Source organism: Lasioglossum baleicum, chromosome 11, assembly GCF_051020765.1.
Source record: "Lasioglossum baleicum chromosome 11, iyLasBale1, whole genome shotgun sequence".
Taxonomy (NCBI): Eukaryota; Metazoa; Arthropoda; class Insecta; order Hymenoptera; family Halictidae; genus Lasioglossum; species Lasioglossum baleicum.
Genome location: NC_134939.1, coordinates 8495691 through 8514772, shown reverse-complemented (window position 1 = coordinate 8514772; position 19082 = coordinate 8495691). Strand labels below are relative to the sequence as shown.

Here is a 19082-nt window from a genome sequence, read left to right as displayed (position 1 = left end):
GTCTATTTTGAAAATTATTTCCATTCGAAGGTCTGTCTCTAATAATAATTGAAAGGAATATCATTTGTACACTTTTTTAAAAAATCATATTTCTAACTGTTCTGCATTTTCCCCTAGTATACGGTTTGATAAAATTTGCTTTTAAAGTCGAAGAAAGTCCACCTTATTACACGCCATATGTATACCTCTTTAATGACTACAGCGAGCAATGAATTGTTTTTACGTTTTCCTGTAACTTTTATGTAACGGACGCCCAGTCTCTATACAATCACGCAATCATCTTCGAAATGGAAGTAGCTTTTGGGACAATGCTCTCACTGAACTATCAAAAACACGTTCCCAGCGGAATTTCGTGCGGTTTCTCCGAAAAATTCGGAATCTGTTAAGTCATCATTTCTCTGGACCGTCGAATGCGCGATACCAGCTAAAAAGTCATTTTCACGTAGCGTTGTCGGCGACGTACGAAATTAGCCACGACTACGCCAACAAGTAGAACGCGGTTTGTTAATGACCACCTTAAAGCGTTCACTAGAGTGTAACAGGTGTAACCGCTTTATTACAACGAGATTTCCCTTCTTTCTTCGCCCCCACCTACCACGAACCTTCTCCGCTGTTCCCTGCGCAGGAAAATCGATAAACTGGCGTAGTGTTCGGCGAATGCGTACAGAAGACTCAATTAATGCCACCCGAATGTACGCAGCAATCGCAAGAATGACATTCATCAGCAACCAAAATCCACTATTAAGAATAATTTTTTCGAGTAGTTGTCAATATTTCACAACCTACTGAGAAACGAAGCTGTTTCGGGATTTAATTAAATTAGTGATGAACGCATAAATGAAAAAAATATTTCCCTCCGTAAGCAGAAGAACGCAACCGAAATCCACTTTGAGAAATAATTCGTTCGAGTAGTTATCGATTTGTTTTATAAGCTGTTACGAAACGAAATTTGTTTCGAGATTTAATTAAATTAGTGATAAACTCTGCACTCGACCTTTTATCGACTACGTGAGTTATTTAATTGTTACGTGCGAGTTACTGCACGAGTCAGCTTCTTTGTCACTGTACGTGCTCACTCGCGTAAAATATTTGTATTGTGTAATTGTCAGTTGATAGTTGTTTGTGTTTGGGAAAAGCGTTTTGTGCATTCGCTAACAAACTCTGTCGCGTACTACGCGAATCGTTTAACGGTGTATAGAGAATTTTGTGTGACCACCTTTTGTTATATATCTATTTATTTTCTGATGTTATATAACGAAATGAAAGTTCCATTCGGGCCCAATATTTATTGCGATTATTTTAAATCATTGAAATTGCAAAAATGGTCAGTAGAATACAATACAGTAAGATATCAGGAGAATTACCAAGTATTGTTATATTTTTATTTTGCATGAGGATAGTTTATCTAGTGATAAATATTCTCTTGCTACGATTTGTTTATAGCTTCAAGAATAAAACCTCTCGATTGACATCAGCTCTTCATTTACTGTTATGGATAATTCGATTATAAAATATGCTTAACTACAATATAAGCCGTGTCTGCTCAACAATTACAGCTCCTCAAAGCTTAATAAATTCAGAATATTCGCCAGCTTTACGCGGCAGAGATTTTCACTACACTTTTCTCGTCGGTGACTCTGTTAATTGCTTAGGCGAGTACATATTCAACAAACAAGAATCCCCTGATGAATTGCTAGCTGTTTACAATCAGCTAACCGTGTAGTTTCCAGAAAACTCTTCTACAATGTTTCTACTGCTACCATTCTAAAAAATCTTTTCCGCGACTGTACACTCAGTTACGTTCGATTCAATGACTTTCCTTATTATGCAAAAATTTCCATGAAGTTCTGCTTAACAGATTATCTACCGGTGATTGTTTCATAATTTTTCAAAGTCTATAGTCCGTGTCTAAGGATGTTTTAATAGATCCTTCAACAGCTATAGCAACATAAATTGTAAACCAACAAGTCAGCCCCAGTATCATGCCGCTGTGTTTTTCAAGATGAACAATAAAGAATTGACTCTAACTAACAAGAACAATAAATGGACTTACCGGAGGTGAGAGACATGGCTTGCTGCCTCCTCGACCTGGAGTTGTCTCGTTTGCCAGCAGAAGATTGCGAGCCCGAGATCTGCAGACCAGGTGCACTGACTGCTCGTTTAGGACCACCAATTGCTCCAGCCACGTTACTGTTCCTGGCGAACCCAGGTGGTCGGTACCTGGCTGATTTAACACCAGAATGTTGTGGCAGGAAGTAGTACACGCTGTGTGCCTTGTGCATGTTAGAGGAAGCCTGCGAGGCGGCTGCAGTTAGACCAGCAGGGGTTGTAGAGGCTGGCAGACGCGGCAAGGAGTTGGTCGCAGCCGTGATTGCTGACTGCATGCCACGGGGTAAAGTGGTTGCACGGGATTCGCCATTGTACTCGAGTTCATCCTCGGTATCTTCATCTCCAGCAGATGTACCTGAAGATGCAGAATATTTGTAGGCTAAATACACCAGGTGATAAGATAGAGAAATTTTATCTAGTAGACTCTAAAGTTCGTAGAAAGTGATAGTCAGCGGACCCTGAATGTTTATACAAATCCGTATTTTTATACAAAATATATTTTGGGTTCATCCTCAAAAAAACTCATCCTTACAAATTGAACTACGCGTTACAATGGAAATAGAACTATAGCTTACCAGATTCCGCTCTAGTGTTAGCATCAGGAACGGAAGACCTCCTTCTGTTGCTCCAGATCCTTTCCTCCACGGATCCTCCGCAGCCGCTAGCAGCTCCAGCAGTCCCACCGCCAATGGAGCCGCAGCTCCTAACTCTGTCCAACTGTTCTCTAGAAAAGCTCTTCGGATTGAACAGCAAATCCCCAGCACTACGACGTTTAGCTGCCATAGCCAAGGCGTTGGCGCTGGTGTTGGTACCAACGCTGACGTCTCCGGAACAAGCCAGTAAGCTGAGTTTCGTCCTGGAGTCAGCTGCCATTAACGCTGACTCGAAGCTACCACGCCAGGAGAACCTTTCGTAATCACTAGCTTCCCTCTCTTCGCCTTCCTGACCCGTAGATGCTACCGGATGGTTGTTGATCAACAGTAGAGGGTCGTGGGACTTGGACCTCGGAAGTTGTAAATGAGTCGAAGGAGGTGCGTTGGTGGAGTCCGAGGTGGAGTCATCGTCTTCGGTGGTGGACGCTGAAGACGGAGTTCGATGATGTTGGGAGTACCTTCTCCAGCTAGTGGAATGATGCTGAACGGCTGGACCACCTTCGGAAACCTCGTGCATCAGTGCTACCAGTCGACTGCCTATGTGATGCATCACTTTAGCGATCAACGGTGGGCTGCTGTGGGGTGTGGAATTGGCATCGGAACTGACACCGTCGCCGGCCATCTTCGTGAAACTCTGGACCAGTTTCTGGTAAACGAAGGCGGTGTCCCGGCCCAGGTAGTGAGGCGGCATCGATGCAATTACCGACGCTTTGTCGTCCTTCTCTTTGTCCGAGAGGCAATTATTCGACGTCGTGTCGAATTTGCTGATAATCTGCTGGCAACTCTGAGAGATCTGTTCCTGCAATGCGGACCGGCGACCGCCAGCTGCCCCTTCCAGATCCGAGCTTGTGTAATCGGAACTGTCGTACGAATCGGACCAGGTATCCTCGGAGCTCAGGTACTCGACGATTTCTCGCACCTGGTCGTCCCGTATCCCCGGTACTGTTTTCATCAATCTGGTCAATTCGTTCTCAAAGTACACCAACTGCGGCGGCTTAGTTCTGGTCTGCGAGGAACATAGTCTAGCCTTGGACGAGTAGCCTGACAGTCTAGGACTAGGTGCTGGCGAGGCACCACTGGAATTAGCAGCATTCGTGTTCGGACCGTTCGAGTTGGCCACCATGGTCTTGAAGAACTGTCGCATCTTCGACATCATTAGGTTTGTTTCCTCGTCGCTGGACCAGTTGTTGAAGCTGTCCTTGCGCGACAGAGAGGCATTCGGCAGATGAGGTAACGTACTGTGAGTTAGAAGATGGTCCATCTTGCTCCCACCGCTCTTCTCTGCCGTGGAACTCCTTTCAGCGGACGCTTGGTGCCCATCGTTCTCCCTCTTCTCCTTGTTACCGTCTTTCGACTCTTGGTTCACCTCAGCATTGGTCTGAGTATCGTCAGGTAGCTTTTGGTGCTGCAGGAGGTCGTCGCAGCTGCCAACAAAACCCGAGTCCCTTGACTGCTGTTTTGATCTTTGATTGTAGCTCGATGACTCCCCTGAACTCATCTGGATTGTTCTTGAAGAGTCTAACAGCGACGCGCCTGTGGCCAACGCGTTGGGGGCTGTCGTTGGCGAAGACGAAGAGGACAACGTGTTCTCCGGTTGGGGGGTCTTTGCTCGCTCCGAGTCCTCCGAGTGGTTCGTTTCGGCCTCGTTCTCCAACACCACTTCACCGACCACGACCATCTCCCTATTAGGCTCTGGAGTTTTGTTCCTATCGTCAGGTACCCGCGGACTTTGCGTACCCATATTCCTCGGCTTCTTCTTCTTCCGTTTTACAGTGTCGAATTGTCCATCTGTACCAAACGCAGCCGTCTGTCCATCGTCAGCGCCGTCAGTCTCGGTAGACGAACCTTCCGATTGACTCTCCTGCGCGTCCTGACTCAGACTTAAATCTTGCAGAGAGTTCTGCGAGCTCAGATTCTGCGAGCTTTGATTGAGCGCTAGCAGATTGTCTAACGAGGAACTATGCGACCTACCAGTGCCTCTGGCACGGACTAGTTTCTTCCGCCTTTGTGCTTCCGGACTAGGTCTGCCCTCTGAATCGCTGCCAACGGATCCATCCGAGTCGCGTCTATCTTGATCGAACCCAAGAAACTCCGACAAGAAGTACTTCTCTAGCCTCGAAGAATTAAGGAATCCGTCCCCGGATGTTGATCTTTCTTGACCCTGTCCGGTACCGGAAACCTCGTCCTGTCCCAAAGACTCCAGACCCTCGGAATAAATAGAAGACGTCTCAGACAGACTGTCCACCTCGCGAGAGCCCATGCTTGAGTTGTTTCCATCTCCACCGAGACCGAAGAAGAAATACTTTTCCAGTTCCGAGGCCGACGGTGGTCTTTGCTTCTTCGACGGACTACCAGTCGCCAAGCTGGGCTCTGTCTCGCTCTCCTCGCAGGACTCTTCGACGATAGTGTGCAAAGTGAAATCAATGGCCTGCCTGTGGTACCCTCTGAGTTCTTCCTCACGGTCTCCAAGGTTGTTCGCTTCATCTTCAGAGCTTTCTTCCGTGGCTGTGGTGGCTCCAGGTTCGTCCTCGTCGTGCGACACCTCCTCCACCCATGAATCGTCATCCGCCAATCCATCCTCCAATATAACGACCCCACCACCAGCCGAATTCTCGTCGCTGGATTGCGAAAAGGCACGTGGCCGCGCGTTCTCCCGGTGCTCGTTCACCGGCCGCTCCCGCGGCACGCTTTCCTCGTTGTTCTCGAGCCTCCCGACGATTTTTCCTGGATTTTTCACTGACACGTCATCGCTTTCACTGGCACTGCCGACGCTGAGTCCGCTGTCCGCTTCCAGCTCCGCGTGGCCGGTCGTCGCAACGGCAGCCAAACGTTTCACCATCAGCGGACGCCTCGGTCCCTGACCATTCTTGCGGTGAGGCTGCTCGTTGACGGCCTCCAGCGCCAGCTGGAAGTAACCAGCGAGACCCTGGCCAGCCGTCCTCACCTCGTCCGGCTGCAACAGGGTCGTGGTGTCCGACGTGATCACGCTGACCGGCTGGTACGAGGCCTCCTGGGTGATCATCACGAGGCTCCGGTACCGGTTGCCACCGCTGTTCGTCCCGACACTGTCACAATGAACCGCGGGGGGAAAGCGCTGCTGCGAGTCTCTGACCACGGGATCCTTCGCCGCAGTAACACCAGGGAATCCATTCTCCTTCCGAGCAGACGGGCGTCGCTCAACTGAGCAAAAATGTGCTGGTATCCCCTCTGCGGTGGTGGTGTCGGTGCTGCCACCAGCCTCCGAATCTCCGTCGACCTCTCCTACCACCTGGCCAACGGCGGAACTCTCACTTCTCACCGGCGCGCGCGAGCTACCATCCCTACCGTCGTTACTGCCTTCCCAACCTCCGACAGCATCCCCTACCACCTGGCCGTTGTCGGAACTCTCACCTCGTACGCCGTTGGTCCCGTTACCACCTTCCCAACCTCCTCTGCCGGCGCCCCCTGCCACTTGGTCAACAGTGGAACTGGTGGAACGATCACCTCTCACCGCGTCTCTGTCTCTAGCAGTCGAAGGATTCTCGACCTCGGTACCAGCCAGGAGTTCAACCTCCTTACGAGCAGACGGGTGTCGCTCGACTGAACGAAACAGCGTCGATATCCCCTCCTCGCTGCCTCTACCACCTTCGCAACCTCCGCTAGCCTCCCGTACCACCTGCCCATCGCAGGAACGTTCACCTCTCACCGTGTTCAAGCCGCCGTCATGCGCACCGCCCGCTGCGCCCACGCTATCATCATCCCCGCACCTCAGCACCGCCCCGATTCGGTTGTTGGTCATGTCTGCCACAACGCAGCCTGCCGTGGCCAGCTCCATTCGACAATCTGCCCCTGCTAGCTCATTGTCTCCCATTTCATCCTGCATCTCCACCGGCCCAGTCTCATTATCCTCTATCGTTGAATCAGTGGTCGTGGAGTTCGCGACACCTCCGCTGCTAAGACCCTGTAATGGTTGCTCCTCGATTTTCTCATTCTGATTACCCCATATCGATCGTCTCGCTGCTTTAGGAATGGAGTCTGATTCCATGGCCTTGAAACCTTTCGCAACGTCCAGTCTCGAGTTCGATCGATCCGAGGGACCATCGTCATCATCGTTGACCGGCGTAACCTCGTATTCGTGCAGCTCGTCGCTGCTTACCTCGCTGCCGGTTGCGTTTGTATCGTTGCTCGTATAACTCTCGGAGCCTGAACTCGCGGTTACCGTGATCTTTAGGTTGCCATCGGTCAGTGTGCTGTGTCCCACGTTACCGACTGCCTCGTCGATAATGACCATTGATGATGCGTCCAAGTTATCGACAGTAGCTTGACCATTCTCGTTCGGTCGATCGAAATGTACGTTTTCTGATATCCGAGGGAGACCATTAACATTATTTTCGGATAACGGGATCTCTAAAGAATCAGGGATAATGTTGGAATCGCAGATACTAGATGAAGGTTCAAACTGATTCTCCGAATCTGAGAGCTGATCGGTTTCTGAATTGTCGGCTCCATCTAGTGTTACCATATTTTCGCTGATGTCCGTAGACTCTATGCTGTCTGGATCCAATGTCTTCACGGATTTCAGCTCGATGTGACTCTCTGAACAGTCGTTGTCACTTGCGATATACATTTCCTCGGGCAACGCGCGGTGATGCAGTAGCACGGCTGCCTTCTTATTGTTGCACCCCTTGGAACGACCCTCTATTCCAGGGATAGTACTCTTTTTCTTATGCGAGGTTACCTTTTTCGAATCGGATCTACTTCCCGAATTTTCCTCGCTGCTGCTTTCAAATTTCCTCTCGTTCGAACCGTCGAAAGTCGAATCCTCGCTGAAGAACCTCACGTATTGGAGAACGACCGGCTCCTCTTCCGGCACCGACGTCACTCTCTTCAACGTGACGCCGTCTTCGGCGGACTCGGAGGAGTCCGCGTCCTCGTCTTCGTTGTCTTCGATGTCGTTGTCGCTGGTCAGGGAGTCGTCGTTCACCACGAACACCTTGGAGAACCTGTGCGAGGATGAATCGTCCTCCAAGTCGCTGCTGTCCGCTGAGGATCTTCCGGATGAGCTACCAGAGTCCTCGCTCTCGAACATCCTTTGTTCCCTGCTATCTTCGAAGGAGACGCTTTCCGTGTCCTGTTGGGAGTCCTCCTCGCAATCCTTCGTCTTGTTCGGTTGCTCATCGTCTTGTTGGCTTTTCTCGGCGCTCGGCTGGTTTCGTTTCGCTCGAATCTTCGCTGAAGACTGTTCGGTGACTTTGGACTCGTTTCCAGGGGTTTGCAAGCTGTCCACGGGCTTAGCCACGGCAGCAGCGTTGTCTTTCTCGTCTTGGTCGAGCTGCAGGTTGCACAGTCGTTGCTGAAGAGACTCGGCGGTCGTCGGAATGGACGACGAACCGTATAGTCTTGGCGCTAGTAACTGGTCAGGTCTGAAGGTGCAGGTCGCTGGGTCGAAAGCACCTGTCAGTGGATCGAGTCTAGCCCCGTGCAGGGGTTGATTGAAACGAGGGTGCCAGGCGAACCAGGGCGCGGCTGGGTCCCCTCGCAACCTCAGGGTTCCTGGCTCGGTGTCGCTGCCACGACTTATCATCGAGGACGCGGCGACCGCGAAGTCTCCGGTCCAGAGGGCAGCTGGCACCGGGACCGGATACGGAACCGGAACGGGTATCGGGACCGGCACCGGAAGCACGTTCGCACCTCGCGAACCTCCGCAAGCCTATCGAGGGAAAAATAAGAGTGGAACCATGTTCATTAGCTGCCTAAGACTCCGGCGAATCTTGGCAATTTCTAGACGCTACAAAACCCAATCGTTTCTAGGGCAGTTGATACAATGCAATTATCTGGACACTGTGTATATGTAGAACAATTATGCGTAGATATTTGAGGTTTGTTAGTTAATAGTATATGCAGACGCGCGTGTAGCAGCAATGTAAATATTTGTGTTGGCTTTTCAATCCATCTGGAGGTTGGTAAGACGGATATTCAGCAAGGAACCTGGCAACTTACCTGGCAAGAAGCGGTGGATCCTCTACCGGGGCAGCAGCTCCAATCCCCTGCGGCGTTGGCGGTGTCCGTGGCGACGTTGCTCTGTCCGACAGTGACCGGCAAGGTGCCGGTCGGGACCGGCAACGTGCCGCTCTCGAAGTAGTCCCAATCGCAATCCTCAATGGACTGAGTAGGTCCAGGTCCACGAGCTAAACCGTTCAGGAAAGAGGAGCTGGAGCAGCTGCTGTCCGCGTCGTCCTCCTCGCGGCCAGAAGAAGAGTCTGAGCTGATGAAGACCAGCCGCCTGTAATCGATCACAGGCTGATCCTGACCCTGACTGTTCCCGGTCGGGCTCCGATGTCTACCACCACGGCCAATCACGTGTAACGTCTGGAAACCCTGGAGCTCCTCCGCGCAACAACTCCTCGCGTGCGATCGTCCTCTTCGTCGCGAACCTGTTGAATGCAAACGGTTCCCCGAGCGGGTTAGATTGTTGCCGCTCTTCTTTCTAAAGCGATCGATAAGATCGTTGGAAAAGAACGGTCCCCAAGTATCAACGATCAACTTATCGCGAGATTATCGGTATCGATTCAGATGCTATCGCTGAAGTGATAGCACGCTCGACGATCTCGGCTATTGCGATCGAGGCGAAAGTCGATAGTGGCACAGCAGAGTTGTTGTTAAAGGAATAATTCAATAATAAAACACTAACGACCCCATGATTTCACCTTTAGAGTGGCCAGGGACAAATTTGGGAATTTTCAGTAACTGGTGGTACAACCGGAAACGGGTTGGTTCTACGTAAAAAATAAATAAGTAAAAAATATAGATAAAAGTTTTTGAGGAACTTAGTGGGCAAGTAAAACTTTTTGAGGAATTTGAGAAAACTATTTATCATTCTGAAATAAATATCGTTGATATTGATTCAGAAGATTTTTATATTGTGTACCGATATGCAGCCTACCCGGAAATAATGCGAATCACGAGAGACGAGCAGCTACAATCGCGTTCAATGAAATTTGCAGGGGAGTTGCAGTAAAGGTGCCTCTATCTGAAACAGGTAATAGAAGTAGTGCGCATGCCCAGGTAAGAAGCAAGGGAATGGGGGCTACCTGCGCTCTTTCTCTGTTTGGACACCTTTCTCTTTCTAATGACGGAACAGCTAGCCTAACAAGAGCTCTCATGCTCGACGGCAACCACTGTGCACCGAGTCAATCCATTCGACATTGACAACTCGTAAATTTGGGGCACCCTTTGTTGCTCGAACGTTTATTGCCACATTGCGTCATTGGAAATGTTTTAAACCTTTTCGAGCTCTCCACAGGAAGTCGTAGAAATTACACTTGAGTGGAGCGGTGACACTGTTCGCGAGATTGCAGAAAGTCGTCCATCGCAATGGCGCCTATTTCTTGCGATTGTGTTTTCGCGAGGTTTCGAAATAACCATTTCGATGATCAAAACAGATTGTACACTGTTTACGATAACACATTTGTACTATTATTTTTTAAATAATTAATATGCATTGCAATTTTCCACGAAACATTGGTGTACGTATCCACTTAACATTTCAGTTTCGTTTTGTTGTGATGCGTCATGTTGCGTAGAATGTATAGATATCACTCAATTAATGAGTAATCCAATTTCGGTTCTTATCTACCGGCGACTATTTCATAATTATTAAAAGTCTATGCTTCATGAATCATCAAGTAGCGCAATCTAATCATGTCGGTTCAGATTATTATTTAGAGAAGATTTTTAAGCTTCCTTTTGATACAGTACGATAATTGAAAATCGTTTTAATAGGATTTCGGTGGATACAGTGTTTTCATAAACGAAATCTTAATATCAGATAGGCTAAGACATGAAAGTATCATTTTATAACAAATTAAAGTCAAGTTTCAGTTGAAGCCTCTAATAATGTTGAAGTATTATCAAAATAATACCAAGAATTAGTATTAGTGTTGTTGGCTGTTATCTCTTATCACAAATATTAAAAAATAATACGTAATACTCAATTTATCTTTTACAGCCTGTACCGAACAATATTCAATAGATAATTTTTTCATGTATTAAGAATTACGCTACTTAAAGGGTTAGCTATACCATACAGTTTGCACCGAATGAGAACCTCTTCGAGTGTTCGTCCAACCCTAAAGCCATTTTACTATCACCAGTTTCCGGTATACCTATATATCGTACTGTAGTGTAGGAGGATAGTTTTTAACAAATAATCTTCTAATCAAACTCACGAACGAATGAAATTATTTCAACAAATTGTGTTAGTATAATATTGATGACGTAAGGATTAAAAGAATCATCATTACAATGAATTTTAACTTTTATTCTACTAAATGACTTGCTTCGATTCTGTGCTACTTTCGCGGTTATTGATGTGGTGGCTATAAAAAACCATATAAATAAAAGGGTCGAAGGATATTCAGTTGAATAATTCATAAACAAATGCGACCAGTATATGCAACGTTCAACAGATAGAGAGGAGTAAGTAAAATGGTAGCACATGTGAGTATCCATGACACACATACGAGCTTTAAGAGTAGGGGTTGCACTAATCGATATCAGGAAAGTCTCCCAGGATTTCCTCAAAAAAAAATTTCTACATTATAATTTCCACAGAAATGTCATAGAATCGCTAAACCTTGGACTTAATGCATTTACAGCGATAACAATTTTATCGATTAGAAGATTTTTTCTGTAAAAATTTGCAGCTGTTCTATAAAGTGTTTGCTGAGTGATCTTCGATAGTGGATTTAGCACGCAAAAATAAAAAGAAATCGCGTAAACGTGTGTCTAATGTGACCTTGTTCCCCAGTTACAGACATTTTTGTGTCGCACCAGTCGTTCACCTGTAGTCGCAGAAACTGTTCGAAGTGGAAACCTTCGTCTCACAATCGTTGGCAGAGCCGGAACATGTTGTACAGTGCAAAAAAGTTCAATTCCCCAGATAATTTGATAGAATACGTATAATTATTTTGTGGGTCAATTATGAACAATCTTAATGTGTTCATTGACAAATTTAGTTAATTTACACGATTTCTTGTTTTTGTGTGTAGAACTGTATCTAAATAATCCGGAGCACACGTACAATTATTTCGAAACGAATTATTAAAAATGAAACAAAAATATTTCTCTTCTTCTATCGGCAGTATTCACTGTGAGAAAATCTAGTTGGTCATCCAACGTACACGAAAAACAAATAAAATTAAAGTAGGCATGATAAAAGTTCCAACTCCACCGGATAACATTTTAACAGTACTTTCGGTGTTCCCGCTATCGGTTTTACCTGGCTCGGGTTCGCACGCGGTTTCCACATTGGGGAATCATAATCTAAGACAGTTTGTTGCGTTCGTGACTAATTTTTGCTGTACTGTTGTTTTTGTTTATTCAAACAACACACGCAGTCACGAGCACGGGTCACGCAGGCGCGAGCAACAGGAAGAGTTTGAGCGCGTGTTGTGCCTGGTTTTCACACTCCGGTGAATTACCTGGTCAATGGCACGGGCCATCGTTTGGCCAGGTGTATGACTCGTGGGGCGGTGGTCTGTGAATGGTAGTGTTCGCGTTCGGACACCGGATCCGAGTTTACGACATCCCGTGAACAGGAGCAGAACAGAGAGTAACGTGTCGGAGGAAGCGAGAAGGACCGAGGAAAGATGCAGGAGCAGAACAAAGGAACCAGGGGCGAGGAGATAAGGGACGAGGAAAGATGGGCGAAGAGGAGAGGAGCAAGGGGGACGTGGAGGGAGAGAAAGAGAGAGATCAAGGAAAGATGGAAAAGAACAAAGGGAACAATAGGAAAGGGAGGAAACGGGAGATGATAGGAGAAAAAAGATGACAGAAGCTGGAGAAGAACAAAGGATGCGATATTGAGGAGATGAATGACTCGGACAGATGGACGAACAGAAGAGGGGAAAAGAAAGTAACCAAGAAAATGTGGGAAAATGAACCAAGAAAATGTAAGTAAAAATAAGGTGCAGAAAAAGATGATATGAAGCTTCGGGGGAGGAAAAACAAAGGAAATACTATTGAGGAGATAAAAGATTAGGAAAGATGGATGAAAAGAAGAGGGAAGAAAAGAATATGATTGTGAAAACGTGGAAGAAAGAACAAAGAAAATGATGGAAAAAAGGAAATGAAAGAAGATGCAGGAAAAGATGGTAGGAAGTTTAAGGGGAGGAACAAAGGAACAAGAGCGAGAATATGAGACTAAACAAGATGCACAAAAAGATCAAAGAAAAGGAAATAAGGAATACGAGAGGAAGATCCAAGAAAGTTGTAAGATCAAGGTGAAACAAGAATACAGAAAGCAATCAAAAAGAGTAGATTGCAGACAAGATAGATGAAAAAAGAAGGTGAAGAATAATGTGATACAAAGCTTCAGGGGAACAATAAAGGAAAGAAAGATGAGAAGATAAAAAAACAGAAGAGGTGACGCGAACCATAAAATGAATAAGGAAGAATACTAGAAGTCAAGTCTTGGAGGTTTTTGATAAAAGACAAGAAATGAAGACAAGAGGAAGGTTTGAAAAAGGAAGAGAGGCGGATGTAGATGAAGAGGATTACAGAAAACAAAAGGGGTGAGGGGAAGCACAAAAGGAATAAGAGTGAACAGTGGAAGATGAAACGGAAAGAGGAAAGAGATAAGAGGAGGTGGAGAATTCTTTTTTTCTGCAAGTGTGTGATAATCCCTTAAACGGAGTCAGTGGGAAAGTGTGCATTACCGAAGTCGAATGCTTAAAGGTTGAGTAACCTACTACGTGTGCGACACTTCTCGCCGGTGCGGTGTGGAGATGTAAATGACCGTTTAAGGTGTTCGCGAGCATCTGAGCTAAATTTAGCGTCGCATTTGTAGTCCACAGTAAAATTCTATTTCAAAACTAAAATGATTCGTACGAAACGATAGTGTCTCTTTTCAAAATTTTCTTTTATTAGAATTTGTATGTGTAATACCTGTTTTCAAAATTTTCAGTTATTCAAATTTGTATGCGTAGTTTTCAATTGTAAAATGTTCGGTTCGAAATAGAGAAACTGAAATATTAAGGTCTCTCAGATCTCCTTAGCAGCTACCAGATAGTGGCTACGTTGGGAAACTGTGATTTATAGATATAAATAGAGAAATAGCATGAGTGACTTTGGAGTTCGTGCGAAACATGGCGATGGTTGTCAGTGGATTCAAATCTGACGTTTTGAAACTATCTTTCAGATATTTTCAAACTTGCCAATGTTTGTCAAATCAAGCTCGTAAAAATACTATTTATAAAATAGCATTTAAAATACGCACTTTAAATTTTATTTATAGAATTATATTTCTCTCACGTAGACGTTTTTACGTATTGTTCAATTAAAATTTTCCGTGTACGTAAACCCTAATAACAGTCCGTTAAACGTCTGTCGAACAGCGAAACAAAATGTTTACCATGTTCGCGGTGTTTTACCGACTCTGAAAATACGAATTACCGCAAAAACGGTCAGTTTAGCCGTCACGCAAATTAGAGCTTTTCTCCGCGAGGAGAAAACGAAGGAACGGTTTTTCTTTCAAAATCCCGAGGCAAAGTACGTTCACCAACCTGCGAGAATAAGTCGAGTATATCCGTCGCGTTGTGCGTTCGTTTGACGGATGTCACTGTCCACGGTCTGCGAAACGGCGATTCACTATCACTTTCCACCGACACGTTCAAGTTCACAAACAACACGGATCGAAGAAACTTCGAGGCGACAGCTTTGTTGTAGAATCGTCATTGGTTTCGCCATTGGAAACAGGTAAAAGGCACTGTCCGAGAACGCGGAGCTTATATTTCGAATGATTCCGAATTAATTACAGGTTTACACCCTCGATAATGTCGTACATCTAGCACGGACCTAAAAACGTTCAAAATGCTATTTTAATTAACAATGACCGACGAAAATCGCGAACTCCGATGAACGTTTTAACACCTTACCTGTCGGTAATGAGATAGACTTATTTTATGCACTTATGGCAGAGTGGTTAAAAGAAATTAAGGGATCTAACTTATTGAAATTATTAAACAAAAAAGGAAATTAAAATCTGTAGTCTGACTCGTGATTTAACGTTATAGGAAATGTTTCAGATTTATTATTTTCAAATTGTTGAAATACTAAAAATGAGCGAACAATCTAAATAAAGATCTTGTCATTCCTATAAAGTAGCATGTGTATCAGATACTTTTAGTGCTAGCTAAGTTTACTGTTAACAGTATTTTGATCTTCAAACATTTTATATATAGCTTTAAAAAGCCTATTAATAAGCTTCCGGTAGGTAAAATGTTGATCGTTCATTAGCGAGTATAATGTATCATGAAATAGTTTCTAGAGATTGGAATAAAAATAAAATTCATTTCCTGGATCAAGCGATTCAGTACCATCAAATTAATATAGAAACTGTTAGTATTTGCTGAACTATTCTTCGATTGTGGTGTACACGAAGTGATTCCGACCTGGTAGCACAACCCAAAGAGGGGGTGAATCGAAATCCGCAGTCTAATGGTTCACTTAAGGGTTAAAAATTCACTGCACGTGCGACCAGGTTCCCAACAAGTAGAAACGGTAAACAATGATCAGACTCTTTGGCAGGCTCAATCGAATACCTCAGTTGATTTGCCAAACAACACAATATTCCCACTTGTGAAGACCCGATAGACTCAATGTTTCATTTATTGTTAGATTCACCCTGGTTGCACCATCAATTGGACACCTTGTACATTCACTATGAATTAACAAATAATAACGATCCGAGGAGATTTGTCCTTCAATGAATATAAATACAATGTAGCGGTATTTACTTTAGCCACTTAAGTTCAAGGATTCGTATATGGAGCAAAACGAGAAATTGTCACAGGATGTAGCGCAATTTGGTGCAGAATTCGAGGATTAATTCGTCCTTTCCGGTTGATGGACGAAGAATTCACGTGCGCCGTACCGGTCTGCTTTTTCTCGCAGGTGACTGATTCGGCGGAGACTCGCGAAATGATTCACGTTTGCGAGGTTTTTCTAACGCCGACGATTCGCGTGGGCCAACGCGGCTCAACTGAGCACGTCCGTGCCGTGAGGCACACCTGAATCCCACGAGCATCGGTCACTATACCTTCCTCTACGCCGGGACACAACGCGTACCGTGGCGTCGCTACGGCGCGGCGCGCTCTGACGTGTACACCGGGTGGGACGTGCGAAATGGCGACCACACCGATAGAAACGAACAAACATGAGATAACAACACTGTACCTACTGTCTACCGTGGCTACGTGTTGCTCAGACCCCCAGTCTACTATACACTGCTCCGCGAAATTTCTAAATTAATCATTTCTGACCGAGAACCTGTCGATCCTTGAACTCTTGTTCGACACACTTTTTGGTTGAAGTGCAATAAAATTGTGGTGAAAAATCGCAGAAGTTTTGAGAGGTCATTGTGAAGAGAACATTTTCCTTTGTGGGATCATACTGAATGAAACGTATTTTTTAATTTATATTGATTGACAAAATTAAAGAATTGCTAAAGCGTGACCGAAAATTTGTCGATCCCTGAACTCTCGTTCGACACTTTTTGTTTGAAGTGCAATTAAATTTTAATGGAAAATCGCAGGTCAAGTTTTGAGAGGTCATTCGAAAAGGACATTTTTTTTTATCAATCCTTGAACTCCTGTAAGTCCGACACACTTTTTGTTTGAAGTGCAATCAAGTTTTAATGGAAAATCGCAGGTCAAGAGAGTTTTGAGAGATCATTGTGAAGAGGACATTTTCCTTCGTGGAATCATATCGAAAAGAACGTATTTTTAATTGTAGACGAAAAATTGTAAATATTTCAACTCTTTTGAAGCTCCGTGTAAAAAGATCTTACAATATTTTGTCACTCCTCGTTTTTAAAGGTGAAGCCTCGACTTCTACGCCTCTGAATTTTGTAGACGCGAAAAGTAGATATTTTTATTTTATTGAGGATAGTTTTTCACATTGATAATTGCGAGAGTTGCCTATTGAATATAGGAGCACATCAGGAGATTTACGATTTGTGGAATTAGCGATGTGAACAGCTTTTATCTAGAGCGCATTAACCCAGGTCGTGGCATATTTCAGAGATAAACAGAAGTCATTCAAAATTTGTACTGTCATACTAATTCTTACAACCAAAGCTGTATATGCACAAATAATGTTTTATGTTCTTTCTTTTCTAGAACAATTTGAAATAAATTTTTACTGGTATGTTTTCCCGCCGAAATATTTAGTTGCAAAATATATGTTATATTATCTAATATTTTCTGCATGATCCCATTTTAAAATATTTTATTTATTTGAATTAATTTAAAAGGTATTCGTAGGAAAGAGTATGTCGTTTATAACGAACAATAGTATAATAGAATGAGAATCCTCAATGTAAAAGTTATTCTAAGGAAACTGGTTGCCGTTATTTTAAGATTTCTAAGGAACCGTTCGGCAGGTATATTTATATAGCACAAACAAATCAGCTCTTTGCATAATGAGTGATGTACCTATATACATATAAACGTGTCATTAAGCTATTTTCAATCCGATATATTTAATTATGCAACTTGGCACCACTTCAACTCTATGCTGGGACACAATGATCGAATACATGTATTCTACGATGCTGTTATTAATCGATTACTTTTTTTGAACCAACATTATTATAAAAATTCCACATACTCTCTTAAAAACAATTTTATACAATGATGATATTTTAATTACAAGAATGTAATACACCAATATAACTTTGGTATACATTTACCCATGTAAAAAAACGCATTTTAAATAAATATTTGAGCAAATTCGTAGATAGTATCAACCTGAAATTTCTTTCTAAAAATAGTTTGTTGCAATTTAAGCGTTTTAGCTAATAGACTCTCATAATTACTGGCACAGCTCTGACCCATGCAGGTAATTAAAGTCTGCGGTTGTAATTAAAGCGCTCCTCCCGTGAAAATAAAAGAGAATCGATGCTCCGCCGAGTCGAAAAAAATTCAGGACACCGTATATATAAGCGTCGCATGTTGTCGAACCACAAAGCGAAACAGAGAACGTCGTTACACTATTATTTCCATGCTGTTTCGCTTCGTCTCACCTGCTCGTTCACCTGTTCCCCTGTTCCCCTCCCCCGGCCACTATGGAACCAAATTCAACATGGCCGCTATAATTAATTACACTATGTATCAGGTGTACCGAGAGTGATCAGCTATTTTCTTTGAAGATGATAGAAACGTGCAATGACTGAGACCAAAATGTGTACTTCGTGACTTCATTCCTTGGATAATCAACTGATAATTTACTTGACTGCCCAACTGAGATGTCCAATTGACCTTGAAACAATGGCGACTATATAATCGATTTAATAAATCGAGTGACAGTGGAGGAACAATGGACACATTATTTGCAAAAAAGAACAATAGAAACAGAAACGACCTGGAAATTACAGAGTAATGCGGTTGAGGATGCATTCTCACTTATCGACGTAATTCAAGGACTATTTAACATAACTTTATGCAACTCGACAGACTTGTTTATATATGTTGGAGTATGTTCGTAAATTTTTCTATGATCTTATCATCGGAACTGTGATAGTCATTTGCCGAGGAAGTGGAGCAGTTGAAGAATGTTTCTTTGGTATTGCTCGGATGGTAACCGCACTAGTCTACAATGAGAAATTCAAACTTTGATAAATTAATTTGGAGAGAGTGTATCTATTTTACGTTTGTGTATATAAACATATTTATAATTGTCAAAATATACCGTTAACAAGTGTGAGTGGGAGCAGCAAGACTTATGCGAATCTTCCACATTCATACAATGCGATTAGGCTCGAGGCGTCTCAAACGAGTCTCAGAGATAGAATTCACAACTGACAATGAACTTTGCACGAAGTTCATTAATATTGATGAAGAATGCCATAAAGAATAATCTCTTCTATAATCAATATAAAAAATAGAAAAATATATAGCGTTATAATAAACGTTTACAATTAAATTTGCATAAGTTCGTGCCCGATTTAAAAATAAAATTCAATGGTTAAATTTTAAAGATTTGGTTAAAGATTGGTGTTAAATTAAAATTAAAAAATAGTTAAATTTTCTACAATTAGGAAAGAATGGTGACTATAATTGATTAATGAAGTTGTATTCTTTAAAATTTAACCATTGAATTTTATTTTCAAATCGGGCACGAATAGAACAATAATAACGCTGAACTTGATCAAATTATCAATTCCTACCTAATTCATTCTGATTTCTGAAAAATTCGTCTGTAACTAGACTAAACAAATTTTTAATTAGTAACTAGAGTAATCAAAATTTTTTTAGGGATTTCGATGCACAGTGTCGATTC

The 19082-nt window shown here is 43.7% G+C and overlaps 1 protein-coding gene across 5 annotated transcripts in view; it reads right to left on the bottom strand.

Moving 5' to 3' along the window:
- The window catches only part of LOC143213358 (uncharacterized), a 56740-nt gene that overhangs the window by 14888 nt on the left and 22770 nt on the right, over positions 1 to 19082 (bottom strand). For all 5 annotated transcript variants that reach the window (XM_076433114.1, XM_076433119.1, XM_076433116.1 and 2 more), the window contains exons 10-12: positions 8742 to 9175; positions 2685 to 8451; positions 2054 to 2464 (exon numbers count right to left, since the gene is read on the bottom strand). In XM_076433114.1, coding sequence (XP_076289229.1) covers positions 2054 to 2464; positions 2685 to 8451; positions 8742 to 9175 — 6612 coding nt within the window. The remainder of the gene's footprint in view (positions 1 to 2053; positions 2465 to 2684; positions 8452 to 8741; positions 9176 to 19082) is intronic.